Source organism: Danio rerio, chromosome 20 (genome assembly GCF_049306965.1).
Source record: "Danio rerio strain Tuebingen ecotype United States chromosome 20, GRCz12tu, whole genome shotgun sequence".
Taxonomy (NCBI): Eukaryota; Metazoa; Chordata; class Actinopteri; order Cypriniformes; family Danionidae; genus Danio; species Danio rerio.
Genome location: NC_133195.1, coordinates 47,794,564 through 47,809,938, shown reverse-complemented (window position 1 = coordinate 47,809,938; position 15,375 = coordinate 47,794,564). Strand labels below are relative to the sequence as shown.

At 37.6% G+C, this 15,375-nt stretch overlaps 1 protein-coding gene across 2 annotated transcripts in view; it reads left to right on the top strand.

Moving 5' to 3' along the window:
* The first annotated feature begins 1,775 nt into the window (after positions 1–1,775).
* fkbp1b (FKBP prolyl isomerase 1B) overlaps positions 1,776–15,375 on the top strand; it is a 32,035-nt gene continuing 18,435 nt past the window's right edge. Inside the window, exons 1-2 of one of the 2 annotated variants that reach the window (NM_200812.2) lie at positions 1,776–1,901; positions 10,350–10,397. In NM_200812.2, coding sequence (NP_957106.1) covers positions 1,865–1,901; positions 10,350–10,397 — 85 coding nt within the window. In that variant the 5' untranslated portion in view covers positions 1,776–1,864. The remainder of the gene's footprint in view (positions 1,902–10,349; positions 10,398–15,375) is intronic. The other variant, XM_068215395.1, reaches the window with a different exon arrangement.

Sequence of the window (15,375 nt, the reverse complement as noted above, 5' to 3'; positions counted from 1 at the left end):
AAAAAGAATGATGCGGGCATGCTGGGAAATGTAGTTCAAGCTCCATCCATTCAGCAAAGAGTCTTATTCACTTCTGCAACTCAACTCATTTGAACAGTGCTGCATTTATGATTTTTTTTTTTTTTTTTTTGTTTTTTTACTGAAGGTATCATTTTACTATTATAACAATTTTGTGAAGTTTCCAGAACACTAATTAAACTATAACTTGCTTAGGCTATATTATACTTTAGCTAATTGTTCTATCATTATTTGACACCTCATTTTAAACAAATTGTGAGCACAATGATATTTTCTGGCTACATTGTAAAATCTGCTTCCTGTTTTGTTGCTGGTTACAATTTCTGGCTAGATCTAGCCAAAATGAGCGAGGCAGTGGCAAAAATTTTATTTATTTTTGCTTGTGAATAAAATATTTTCCATATAAAATAAAAGAGTTATTTATGTAGTTATCTGGTATATGATATATCGGTTTTACCTTTATAGTAACAAATGATATATTGTACTTGAAAGGGGCTGGAAGAAACAATGTAATTGCCTATATGAACTCAGTAAACAATTCCATATTTTCACAACGTATTACTGTAATTTTTCACAGTAAATTACATCAGTATCACTTTACAGGATTTAACTGTACAATTTCAAAGTATTGTGTTGTATTTATAATTTTATTGTGAAATTAATGCAGGTAGCATGATTACAGCAAATTAATGTAGAAAAGGCTATAACATTTGCATGTTAATTCAAACTTTATTTTATTTCATTCAACATAGACATGAATACAAATGAACTTTTATGGCAGTATTGGCACTTGTTTGATATAAAAAATAACACAATGTTATTGCAGCCCCAAAAACAATTTTGTTGGATCTTAAAAAAAAAAAAAAAAAAAAACTTAAAAGAAATCATTCCAAAGAATCATCCGGTTTTTAAAACGACATGAATGTCATAATAAGTTTTTATTTTTTTGGGTGCACTGCTCCTTTATTTAATTTTAGAAGACTAACATGGAAATATGGAAAAAAAAAAGAATTAACGAACATAACTTTGTGCTCAGCCAAAAATATATTAAACTGGAACAAAAGTAATTGATTTATAAAACCAAACTCTGTTAAACACCCCAAATTATTTAAAAGTCAGGGTAAATGTCAGAATAACTAGCTGAGGAAAGCCTGCTTCACGGTAAAATACGGTTAATTCTACTGGATAATACTGTGAAATCACAGTGATAGACTTTACATCTACTCTGTGAAGTTACACTATATGGATGTAATTTCACAGTAATGTAACAAAATCACAGTAAATTACTGTGAACTACCTAACAGAAATTTGCTGTGAATTTACATATGTAATTATACTGTGAAAGTAATGCAATTATTAGCCAGTAATTTACTGTCAATTTAAGGTCAATTTTTTACAGTGAAGATATAAGCTATGGCAAAAGCTTTTGGGGTTTTCACACTGAAAAAAAATATGCGAATCAGGGTTTTGTCTTCAGTTTTACAAAATGAGCATGAAATATAAACCTCCATATACTTTGCCCAAGCCATTCACTGGATATATAGGCTATTATGAAGAATTTTAAAATTAACCTCTTTTGTTTTATTAGGAATGCAGTACTTATGAGAGGTAATGGCCAGGCCTTTTTTCAGTCTATTAGATCAATGAAGGAAGCCCAGTAAAATTTGCCCTTAGAAACATTCAACTTTTTATTTTGGAAAATGCACTGTTTCAAAGTAGCTGAGGGCGCATGCAGTTAGATTTGGTGTGACAGTGGGCGGAGAGCTGCTGCCTCAGTCTCTCTCCCTCTCGCCTTCTCTTTCTCTCTGTCTGTCTCACTACAGTAGGATCTACCCGCGCGAACAGAATGGGTGTTGAGGTTGAAACAATATCTCCAGGAGACGGTAAGACGCTAATAAGTTCGAATTTCTAAACGACGAGCGTTCTAGAGCGACCGGAGAATTGAAACGTTGTTTTGATACATTGTAGCGGTAAAAGCGGGAACATTCCGTCGTTCTAATTACATAATGTATTCACAGTCTTCAACTTACACTGCATATTATGTGCCTAAAGGAGTCAAAATAAATCTCTAACGAAACGCCAATTGCTGAGTTGATGTTGCCGCTCACTGTCTAGTCAGGGGTTTAACGTGTCTGTGCCCTGCAGATAGAATATGTGGCATATGTGCCAACTCAAACACTCTTCTCATGATGATTTTCCACTTCAGCTGTCAGAACAGAAATGTATCTTCTTGGTTTCCTTAACATGTTGTAGTATGATTTTGGCTGTATTATATGCAGATGCCGTTGTTTGTCTCAGATGCACTCTTGTTCTGGCGAGACATGAGCTTTGATGTTAATCCGAAAGGGGCTTTGCAGGGTAATTTGGCACAGTTGGCAGAGTCACTGGGTTTTTTGAGACTCGCTCTGGTCTAATGGCACTGTAACGTGCATGTCGTATGTGTCGTGTGCCACTTGTTGAGATGCAAGTTTGCTAGGGGACGCATCAGTTATTAATCATTGTGTGTGTGTGCGTGTGTGCGTGCGTGCGTGCGTGTGTGTGTGTGTGTGTATGTGTGTGTGTGTACACACACGCAAACACACACGCACACACACACACACACACACACACACACACACACACACACACACACACACACACACACATACATATATATATATATATATATATATATATATATATATGTATGTATATATATATATATATATATATATATATATATATATATATATATATATATATATATATATATATATATATATATATATATATATATATGTGTGTGTGTGTTTATTTTATAAATTTATAATGTATATCTGATACACACACATACACAAAAACACTATACAAAACATTTATTTATATATGTATACGGATGTACAGTAGGGCTGCATGATATTGGAAGAATCTGACTTTGCTATATTTTTTATTTTATTTTTTGCGATATATATTGCGATATGAATACAATTTCACCAGAAGACTGGAATATCTCTATTTGGAAAGAATTAATTATTTTAGATTGATTGGGATGATTCTGTAGGGCAGTGGTGGCTCTAGGTTAAACCGTGGCTGAAACCACCCCAAACATACCCCATCCCCTAGAAATAAAGAAGACACTATGTGGTTGACTTTATATATATTTTAAATATTTACATATATATTTTAATTGTTTTAATTAATTATAACTTTCTTTTTGCATTTTTTTTTTGTTCGGCATTTAAAAAAATATAAAAACATATTTAGTTTGTTTATATAGTTTATGTAGAGCTTGCAAATATTTTTAAAGAATACAAACAAGATCATTTGACTGAATTTCGATTATTTAGGGATCAGGGAGGCACGGTGGCTCAGTGGTTATCACTGTCACCTAATATGTTCAAGCCTGGGCTGAGTCAGTTGTCATTTCTGTGTGGAGTTTGAGTGTTCTCCCTGTGTTCGCGTGGGTTTCCTCCGGGTGCTTCATTTTCCCTCACAGTCCAAAGACATGCGCTATAGGTGAATTGGATGAAGAAAATTGCCCGTAGTGTGAGAGCTTGTGTGAAAGTGCATGGATGTTTCCCAGTGCTGGGTTGCGGCTGGAAGGGCATCTGCTGCGTAAAACATATGCTGGATAAATTGGCGGTTCATTCCGCTGTGGTGACCCCTGATGAATAAGGGACTTAGACGGAGAAACATGAATGTATGAACGAATTTGCGGGGTTACCATACCTTAAGTATGGTACGTACTGTATTTTAACGAGAAATAAAACATTCAAATAACTCGACATGCCTGCATACTTACAGTGACTACATTTGTGGGTATGTTTGTTTATTAGCACTGGGCAAAAAATAAATATAATAAAATAAAATTAGGGCGACGCAGTAGCGCAGTAGGTAGTGCTGTCAGCTCACAGCAAGAAGGTTGCTGGGTCGCTGGTTCGAACCTCAGCTCAGTTGCATGTTCTCCCTGCGTTTACGTGGGTTTCCAACGGATGCTCCGGTTTCCCCCACAGTTCAAAGACATGCGGTACAGGGGAATTGGGTAGGCTAAATTGTCCATAGTGTATGAGTGTGTGTGTGAATGTGTGTGTGGATGTTTCCCGGAGATGGGGTGCGGCTGGAAGGGCATCTGCTGCGTAAAAATGTGCTTGATATGTTGGTGGTTCATTCCACTGTGGCGACCACGGATTAATAATGGGACTAAGCCGACAAGAAAATGAATGAATGAATAAAATTATAAATATTCAAATGAGATTGATTTGATATTGATTCTCAAAAAATGTGAATAGAACATGTCCAACTAAAAAAAAAGATTATAAAAGATTTTCTCTTTTTCTCCTGTTCAATAATTGGTAATTTGTAAACTAATATTATTTGTTAATTGTATTGTAAATATTAATAACATATTAAATAAACATTTACTGAATCAAATCGAAGTGAGTCTGCAAATTAGAGTTGAGTGAAGATACCTGAATTGTCACCATCCCATGCCTATTTTTAAAATGAAAGTTCTCTTTGACTTTAGAATGGATTTTGTGGGTTTTTTTTCCTGTAGCCATTTGTGCCATTTGTGGCTGCTGTTCTCGCGTAAATGCACCTGAGGCCGCTTTCGACTGAATGACTGATTGACTGACCCACCCTCTTCCTTCCCTAAACCCAACCAATAGTGTTTTCAAACGCACCGATTGACCCGCCCACCCACTTCCCTAAACCCCCAAACCCACAAATGTAAACACTGTAAACGTGCAGGCATGTCGAGTCATTAGAGCCTTTAAAGTAAATAAATATAATAAAATAAAATCATACATTTTTAAAATATTGTTGATTTAATATTGATTCTCAAAAGCTGCAAATAGATCACGTCCAATAAAAATAAAAAGACTATAAAAGATTCTCTTTTTCTTCAATAATTCATTATTTGTAAACTAATATTATTTGTTAATTTTATTATAAATATTAATAGCATATTAAATTAATATTAACTGAATCGAATCAAGAAACAAATCAAAGTGAGTCTGTGATGCAAATAAGCATTGAATGTAGATATTTGAATTGTCACCATCCCATCCCTATTTTTAAAATAACAGTTCTGTTTGACTTTAGAACGGATGTTGTGTGTTTTTTTTCCTGTAGTCATTCAGCAGGCCATAATAATAAGCATTATGATGACATGATCATTTGAAGCTGTAAATAAGTACTGTAGTGACCATGAGCTCATATTATTTTGACACCTTTCCGACGTGAAATTCTTGGCACAAGCCATCAGACTTGCTAGCTGTGCCTGCTGGGGTCACCGGTGTCAGGAATGAATGCGATGTAATGGCACTTTCACTTTTCTTGCTCTGCTCTGGTCTCTTGTATCTGTGGGCTGCTTTCAACTGACATCCTATCTGACCCCCACCAGCCTGCTGTCATGTGGCTCACATTCCTGTCCAGCTCCCACACATTAATCAGACACCACCTCCACCACACACACAAATAAGCGTTTTCTCCAGATCAGGGTTTGCAGGACTGCAGATGATGGCCAAACCCAAGTCTCACGGCTTTAAAAACTGCTGCATGGAGTTTGCAGTGATTTTATTGATCAATTTGATAAGTGGATGAATTTAGGGAAGCAAGCTGAAGCTACCAATAAAACCATATTTAGTACATAGCAGTGTTGTTAGAGCAAAAATGTGATTTTAGAACACTGTAATTGACAAGAAGCAATTGCTTTTCAAAAGCACAACTATATATTTTATATATAAAATATATATTCTGAAAACGTACCCCTATATACATTTCTGGAGAGCGCCAAATACATGGGCGGTACGTTTTTTTGCAGTTTTTGTGTATCCACCAGAGGCAGCTGTGTATGCTTTTTAGATCTCAAATTTCTCTTGCGAGTGCCATTTGTATCTGCTGTTCTCACGTAAATACACCAGAGGCTGACAAGTGTGAGTGACTGACCGATGGACTGACCCACCCTCCTTCTTCCCTCAACCCAACCGATGGTGTTTTCAAAAGCACTGATTTACCCGCCCACCCCCTTCCCTAAACCCAACCAACAGTTTTAAAAAGCAATCCAGAAAAAGAAAAGCTCTCGGCTGATTTTTACGACATTTTCAGATTTTACCCCATTCTCACCCTGTTATTTACTTGTTTATTTTATTTTTTGGCTTCTGTTTTTGCCTTACCCGCTTTCTGGAACCATTCTTTGCCAGACTCGAACCCTGTCATTGTAGTAAACTCAGCTCTTTGCATCTCAAGTATGCTGACGTACACGGCAAGCCACTGGACAAACTGGCAACAGCCGTCATACTGCCCCGTAGCATTCGTTTTAAAGATTAAACAATACTGGCTACATAATTCGCGATCCCCAGAAATTTATATAGGGAGACGTTTTCAGAATGAGCCTTTGTTGACATTACCATCAAAGATTTTGGATCACAGGAATGAAAGATGTTGTCAATATTTTTCAGTAATAGCAAACGCTAACATTTTATAATGATATTACACAGGTGGCACAGTGGGTAGTGCTGTCGCCTCACAGCAAGAAGGTTGATGGTTCGAGCCTCGGCTGGGTCAGTTTCTGTGTGGAGTTTGCATGTTCTCCCCGCGTTCGCGTGGGTTCCCTCCGGGTGCTCCGATTTCCCTCACAGTCCAAAGGCATGCGGTACAGGTGAATTGGGTAAGCTAAAATTGTCTGTAGTGTATATGTGTGAATGAGTGTAAGGGTGTTTCCCAGTGATAGGTTGCAGCTGGAAGGGCATCCGCTGCGTAAAACATGTGCTGGATAATATGGTGGTTCATTCCACTGTGGCTAACCCAGATGGGACTAAGCCGAAAAGAAAATGAATGAATAAATGACATTACACCAGAGTCTATTATAATGACTAAATAAATTGTAATCGTTATAAGAGGTATGCTACATCATTGATTATATACCATGGATTCCTTACATTCATTCTTTCGTGGCGGGGCGCCACACCAAAATTCATCCTGCCATGGCCACATTACAGCATCACATTCAAAATATTCAGTTGTGTTTTTTTTTTATAGCGGGTTATAATCGCACCAAAACGTATGAAAAGGTAAGTGAATTATAACAGCGCAAACTTTTCTGTAACCGTAGTAGTGCTGTGCGCTATTTTTTAACCCTTAAAGGTTACGTGCTGACTGACTGACAGGTGCGTGATCCGTGAGGCTAGCAAACACGACGTAGCTTTCAGTTAAGAGGAACACAGTTATTATTATACTTTATAGATAAAGGTCCAGGGCATATTGCATATTATGACTTTATCTTGCTGGAGTTTATGGCCGTTTCACTTTACTTCAGGACACATTAATGCCGCTCTGTAGGTCTATTGGAGACATTCATAAATATTCCTAGCAAATCTAATAGATTTTGGAGACATACTTATTACAAAAACGCACTAAATCGCACTTCAGCAGCGTTTATTTGAGAGCTGGAAAAATGCACAGCTGGAAAAAATCCTAGAGGAAACACTGTGTACTGTTTTTCAGGAGTATGCTGTTTTGCATGCAGCCCTTGTTTAGGCCTTTTTTGGATCTGTTTGAGTTTCTATGAATTTTTAGTTTGTAAATTGCTTGTCTTGCAAATGTTAGTTTCTCTTTATTTTGGACCCATTTCTTGTTTACTAATATGTAGGGATGTAACGGTATCAGAATTTCACAGTTCGGTAATACCTCGGTATGAATGTCACGGTACGGTATTTATTGAATCATTTACAGGAAAAAACAAAACTTATGAAAATACTCCAAAAAAGTGCCAAAAGTGTCAATGACATACAAATTAGCAATCTATCTGTAAGCTTTAAAACAGGAACTTCAATTTTAATAACAAAAAAATATTAAACCATGTAAAAAAATAAAGTTTCAATTTAGTATTGTTGAAAACTCATCACATTCAACATTTAATCACTCACTCACTTAGATAGAGATGGGTTTAAAGGAAAATTATCATATAAATATAATCTGGTAAAAGCTGGTATATCTGGGCATTTACAATGTCCCCTGCAACAGAAAAAAAAACCCTCTCATTTGGGACTGAGGTTTCTGGGACAAGAGAGATATGACTTGGCCCAGGTTGACAGCAGTGGGTAACGTTGTGCATTGTCTTTCCCCCACTTGAGAGGACAAACCATGAGGAAGATAGAGGTCTCATGTCTGCATCAATCTGAACAGTGTGCTGACAACACCGCTATTCAGTACGCGCACGACAACACCGGTATTCAGTATGCGCGCGACAACACCGCTATTCAGTACGCGCGCGGCGACAACACCGCTATTCAGTACGCGCGCGGCGACAACACCCGCTTTAGAGTTTTCCAGCTCTTTTTCATCCCCGCTTCTAGCAGCACACTCCATTTCCGCATTACTGGATCTGTAGCGACAACAGACCGCAAGGGATGATGGTCAAGCATGGGCTGATGGGAATTGTAGTTTTCGCTACCTCCCGTTCGCTTCATTCGCCTGAGCAAATTTTCTCAGAAGACCTATAGTTTTACCGAGTCATGCGACTACGGTAATATCGGAAAAAATTAATATTGCGGTATGACGGTATTTACAATACCGTTACATCCCTACTAATATGCTTTATTCAGTCCACATGAACAAGGTTATTTTTAAAAACACAATTTTTCCTACTTGGTTTTGCTGTTTGTTCTCATGAAAATATTGGGTGACTGAAAACAAAACTGTCTGAAAACTCCGGCCAGGGTGAAGATTTTTTGAAAATCAGTGTGGTCATTTCGACAATACAACTGGAATTTTCGCCCCATGATGTCAGCATGATGTCACGCTGCTTTCTCCTTTATGATTGGCCAAGACTGCTGGGTTCACTCCAAACACGGAAGATGCGACTGAGGCAAATTCCGCATAATCGTGGCAAACGTACTGCATATTCCGCAGCGTTGGCACCGTGGGACGATAATCCACCTCTGTTCTCACCTTTGCTGTTCTCACCTTTTGTTCTCATCTTCACTTGGATGCTCTTGACTCACAAAATACTTAATTCCCCGTTTGGTGTGAACCCAGCAACACATGTATTACATGCCAACATGCATTACAGTGTGTTTATTATTCCGATTTTTTTTTACAAAAGTGGGAAAAACTCCATTCATAAAAATACCTGTGTACGTATGGCCTGTGTATGTATGGTGATTACATTCAATTTAGTTTTTTTGTACTGTGATTTTTAAATTACATTCACCTATGTTTGGCATTTTAAGAATCTATGATTGTGTTCACCTGTGTTTGGTTTAGTTACTATGATTCATTGACTAGGTTCACCTGTGTTTGGTTTTGGGACAGTTGCGACCTAAAGTCTGATTTATGCTTCTGCATTGAGTGTTTGCCGTGATCCCTTGCATGTAGTCATGCATTTATTCTTCTGCTTGCTGTTTATGTTGCTCTGCAATAACACTTCCAAAATGCTAGCTGACAGTAGGTTTTAATGTTCCTCTGTGTCGAGTTTCTTTTGATTATTTGGTTTGATGCACCACATTAAAAACTGATCGTTCAGTGAGATTGGCACTTTAGTGGATACAGTGAACATGGTGGTGCTAGGTGAGCACAAATTCCTCACGATGAAGCAAACGAAGACACGATGAACATGGAGCAGCTTGTTTTATTGGTGTCTTGACACAAAAAACAATTATAAACAACTACAAATATGTCGAAATGAAGGAGTTGCTATGTAGGAATTGCTAATGAAATAGGATTCAGTCAAAGGATTCGATTGTGAGTTAATTTTCTTTCATGGCTGGCAAGTTCATTAAGCAGCATGCAACATCAGGGAGTGAGTTTGCATTCTTGTGTTTGATCATGAGTAAACGTCTCACACAGCGATGAAGTTAAGCACTAACAAAAGTCGATCTGTTGTGTCGAAGCCTTTAGTTAACCAATGATTACGTTCACCTGTACCTGGTGTAGTTACTTGTGATCTTCTTTTTATATGCCCTCAATTATTTCAACCTGTTGTCCAGTATTGACTTTGCACATGTTTGTGAAGTTCTTAATTTCACATCCTCCAATGTATTGTATTTTGGATTGTCTTCTGTGTTAATATTGCTGCAAGTAATTCCTCATTGTTTTGTCTGCTGTACTATGCAGAAGCTGTGTGTCATCAAGCAATGACATGGCCATTTGAGTTAGCTCTTATGTGCAATACACATCAGACAGTCAGTGAACGGTCAATAGGAATGTCGGATATGAGTTAATGAACTGATAACATTAGCTACAAGTTGAAACAGCCCCTTTCATCACCAGACAGTGGATATTTCAGTATAAGGCTCACATGGTATGAATCATCTTTGGACTAACTGTCTCATTCTCCTCTTTCTTTACAGGAAGAACCTTTCCGAAGAAAGGACAGACATGCGTTGTGCATTACATAGGTAAACAATCCACTGCTGTGAATTCTTGTTAGTCTGACATTTCATTTGGGCGGCTAGTGCAGACTACCAGCTTAAATGGACAGGAAACAGGATGTCGATAACAACATTCTGTCTCCTCTTGTTTAATGTTTTCTTTCCTCTAAATATTCCAGTGCTAACACAGGTAGAAGTTGATAAATGCTGCTGTTCTTTCATAGTGTTCAATTGCTTGGTCTTCAAGTACATAATAGGTCCTTATAATTGTTATTGCTTGAACTTTGGACCTTTACTGTTGAACGTGACATACAGGATGTTGCCAAGTGAACCAGAAAATGAATGCCTTTTCCACTTATTATTTTTATATTGTTTTGTATATAAACCAGTGGAGTCTCAAAGTCTAAGCTACTACTGAAAATCCATTTCTTTAATTTCAGTAATTCCTGAATAAATTAATAATAATAAAAATAATAATAATTAAAAATAATCTGACAGGAATGTCTTTATAGTACTTGATTTGTGTCTTAAGCTTGATTAATTTGTTGTCCTGCATGTTGTGAAATGCACCAAAGAGCTTAAGTCCTAGATTGGTTGCCTTAAGTACATTTTTGTTGTGATCTGGTGTGTTCATGTTGCAGCAGTGTGTGTTGTGGTATGCATTGATATATGAGTTGATCCAGGATGAAAAATGAAAGAAAAGAAGAAAATAAATATATATAGTCCAGTTGCAATGATAAAGTTTAATTTTGGAAGGGTGAAACACGAGGAGAAAATTGAAAAAAAAAAAAAAATGGCACAGTGAAAATAATAATAATTTTAAAAAAAAGGGTGATGCGATGGCACAGTGAGTAGCACATTCGCCTCACAGGAAGAAGGTCGCTGGTTCAAGCCTCGGCTTATTTCTGAAATAAAAATTTGCAATAAAAAGGTGTGAAGCACCAGGGGCCTCATGTACTTTGTGTACGCCAGGTTTCACGCTCAGAATCGCTCACGTTTGGATTTACTAATGATAAACTGAATGTGGAAATGTGCGCAGCTCCACGCCAGCTTTATGGTTGGCGTACGCATATTTTTTGTGCGTGTCTGTTTTATTTCCATTGGCGACTCCTATAGGCAGTTGTGTTAAATTCCTCTCTACAAAGTGTCTGAGCCTTGCAATGGCAGCTGTATGAGACGGATTCATCTAGCAGGTATATAAGGTTTCCGTACCATACAGTTGACCAGCTAACCATTAAAGCACAATTTGCAGCTGTCGCCTGTTTTCCCAATGTAATCTGAGCTATCTACTGCTCGCACATTGCTATAAAGACACTATCTGAAGATGAATTTGTATGCGTGAATCAGAAATATTTCCATTATATAAATGTGCAAATAAAATATGATGCACAAACTTATTAATGATTCCTACTTGTCTTTCTCGTGATAAATAGTTGGCAAAATCTGATATGTAGCGGGGGAAAAAAGAAGAAAGAGTTCATCAGACGCTGGATTCGAACCGAGTTCATGCTCGAACGTGTCAAAACATGTTGAAATGCGTCTTACGAGCTGCGCCACTGAGACTGTTAAAGGCACTGCAACATTTTACACCTATAAATCACACTATTTCTTTTTTAATTCTCTCAGTGCGATGTTCAGACCCAACTGTGTTAACCGCATCAGCTAAACTCTCCCACTTTTTGTTGTTTTTAATTCCGGAGAACAAACTTGCAAATAACACCGCTTTTCTCCGGTCTACCTCTGAAAGCAGCACCCCTAATTCTCATTCTGTTCAAAGTTTCTCTTTTGGCTTACTTTTGCCATTGCTTTTTTGTTGGGTTTTGCCAAAGTAGAGTCATTAGCATATTCATAAGGGGGAGGAGGCAGGGAGGGGTTTTGTACTTGTGCATGTTGCGCTCAGTTTCACGTTCATTCGGATGTACAAAAGAATATGTGTGAGATTCGCCCTACGCAGTGTTTCATACATCTGAATTTTTTTCTGTGCGTACGCAACGTTTTTAGTATGATTTCCACGCAAGTCTTCGTACATGAGGCCCCAGAAGCGGTTGTTGATATCCAGGAATTTTCAAATGCACTTTTTTTACCAAAGAGGCTTGAAAAATTCTGAAGAATTCATTATTATTGTTGTATTATTACTATTATTATTATTATTATTTTGTTTTAATTATTATTTTTTATTGAAATGGCAAAATAGTGACTGAGGACAGTTAAATGTGTTTGCCAGTTTGTTTTTGTCTAATAAATGACAGTAGGCTACAGTTTTTTTTACTTTAAAACTTTAACAGATTGCTATTTTTTCCTAATGATGTATGTTGTAATAAATTTGTATTTTAAAAATTAGTCTTGTTTTAATTTTTTATTGCAATTTCTTAGGAAATATTTGTTGTACATCAAAAAGTGTGGTTATGATGACATCTGACTAGCTAATCCAGCAAAAAAGTCACTCAAATGCAATATTTAAATCTCATAGTTAAATAGAAACTGAGGCGTATAACTGCAAAAAGGTCCACTATTTGAGAAAAAAGAACACCAGGCTGGCTACGGACCTGTACTATGTGACACATTTTAAGTTTATTTGGTGCTATAACTAATAGTAAAGAGGAACAAATGGTGGATTTCAGCATGTAAATGCAGGGATCTGTCAAATAATAGAAACATCTATAATTGGTTAAGTTACATATAACAAATATATAGTCTAAGGCAGTAAAAGATTTGGATAAATGCTCTTCTCAATGGATCTGCACACACTAAATAGCTTACTTAAGGTAATTGTAATACTACGTGACTCATTTTGAGTTTATTTGGTGCTATAACTAGTAGTAAACAGGATGAAATGGTGGGCTTCAGCACATATACATGTATGCAGGGATCTGTCATGCCACATCAATATGTGTCAATACATGAGAAAAAATGAGTTTCTTATTGAAAGTAACTAAACAATAATGCATTTTATTCATGCATTAACAGCAAATCCACTGACTGAAAGCATACTGATCTGCTATAATATATATGAAACTGGATGTATAGCCTATATTTTCAGTATTGATAAAAAGTCATAATAACAAGATGCATCTGCTGTGTCTTGACAGAGACATCTGTGTTAGGACTGGTGTAAATAGCTTGAGGCAGGACTATGCTAGAGTCAGACAGCACTGACTACGAGATGAGCTTCTGGCAGTCATTAGCACTCAGAGCAGCGAACAGGGTCAGACTCACTGCAGACGTCAATACAGCCCTTCTGCAGTACTTAATATAGCACTGCAGGGCCTTCAGTAAGAGCCCTCGAGCCCAAGAGTGAACCAGATACAGCACAGCCACCAGAGACAGTCAAGTCATCAGTATTCGGTGACATGCTTTTTGGCTGAAACGTACGAAAATCAATCGAGTAAATGTTTTGTGTGTGGAGCTGGAGAGTCGTTCGTCTACAGTTACAGCCAAGGCTTAAACCAGCACTATGTGTTTCGACCTTAAAATAAGGTTTCTAAAACTTACTGTATATTAGTGGATCTAGATGAATTCTGCTACTGTGGCTTCCAGATTTCTTAAACCTGAAATAATGTTTGCAACTTTGGGTGAGCGACCTGTTACACACAGGCTACCCATCACTGCCAGCAGAACCATTGACATATAGTTGAAGTCAAAAATTAATTTTCTTTTTCAAATATTTCCTAAATGATGTTTTACAAAGCAGGAAATCTTTACTGTATTTCCTATATTTTTTTTTCTCTGGAGAAAGTCTTATTTGTTTTATTTTGGCTAGAATAAAAGCAGTTTTTATAAAACATTTTAAGGTTAATATTATTAGCCCTCTTAAGCTATATTTTTTATTGATTTTTTTATTTATTTTTTTTTACAGAAAAACAACTGTTATACAGTGATTTTACTAATTACCCTAACTTCCCTAATTGTCTTGAAAAATATCTAGTAAAATATTATTTACTGTCGGCGCCAATGGTGTTGCGGTTAGTGTGTCGACACTTGCACTCTGGTGCTCATGCATGGCGACCTGAGTTCAATTTCCGCCTTGAGGTCCTATGCTGATCCTTCCCCCCTCTCTTCTTCCCACACTTTCCTGTCAATACTTACTACTATCCTGTCCAATTAAAAAAATATATATATAAATAAAAAATATATATATATATATATTATAGGGGGGCATAGATGAGTTTTTTTTATCTAGATTAATCTTGGAGTTAAGGAATTATATGGGGGGGTGATTTGGGGCAAAACGGGAGATGGGTGTGAAATATGGGAGACTCCCGGGAAAAACGGGAGTGTTAGCAGGTATGACACGCGGCTCTCAGTAATGGACAGCATACACACACACACCCACACACATATACGCTCACACACACATCCCGAAATGCAGACGCTTCTTTATTTCCATTTGGCGTGCAATATTAAATTCCAAAACACTCTCACCAGTCCTTACTCCTTAAGGCTGATTTATACTTCTGCGTCGAGTGCACGCGAATGCTACGGCGCTCGCGTATGCTACGGCGCAGCCTACGTGTTGAAACATATCCCTACGCCGTGGCCGTCAGTGTTGCTAATGCTCACCTCTCAAAAAATGTAACGTTGCACCGTCGTTGTGTAGTGCAAGCTCTGTGATTGGTCACCTTGGTAGCGCTGACGAGTCTGGGCGGCATCGAGAGCTGCGCGAGCAGGGCGAGCCCGATGGAGCGATTGTTTACAAGTGTGGAGTCCCATGAAGGAGCTTCGGATGGAAAGTTTTGTTTTGTGTTTACCTCATAGTTAAAGTTGTTTCACGTCCGCTGGTTCCTGCCTAAAAATGAGCGAGTTTGAGCCACTTGTACATTCAGGAAGCGTTCAGAAAAAACAAAACACCAGCGAAGAAACTCGACACAGAGGAACATTAACATCTCCCTGCCAACTAGCGTTTTGGAAGTGTTAATGCAGACCAACAGAGACAGCGCGCAGAAGTATAAATGCACAGCCACGCGCGTTGCATGCGCCATGGGTTACGCCGGTCACTTGACGCAGA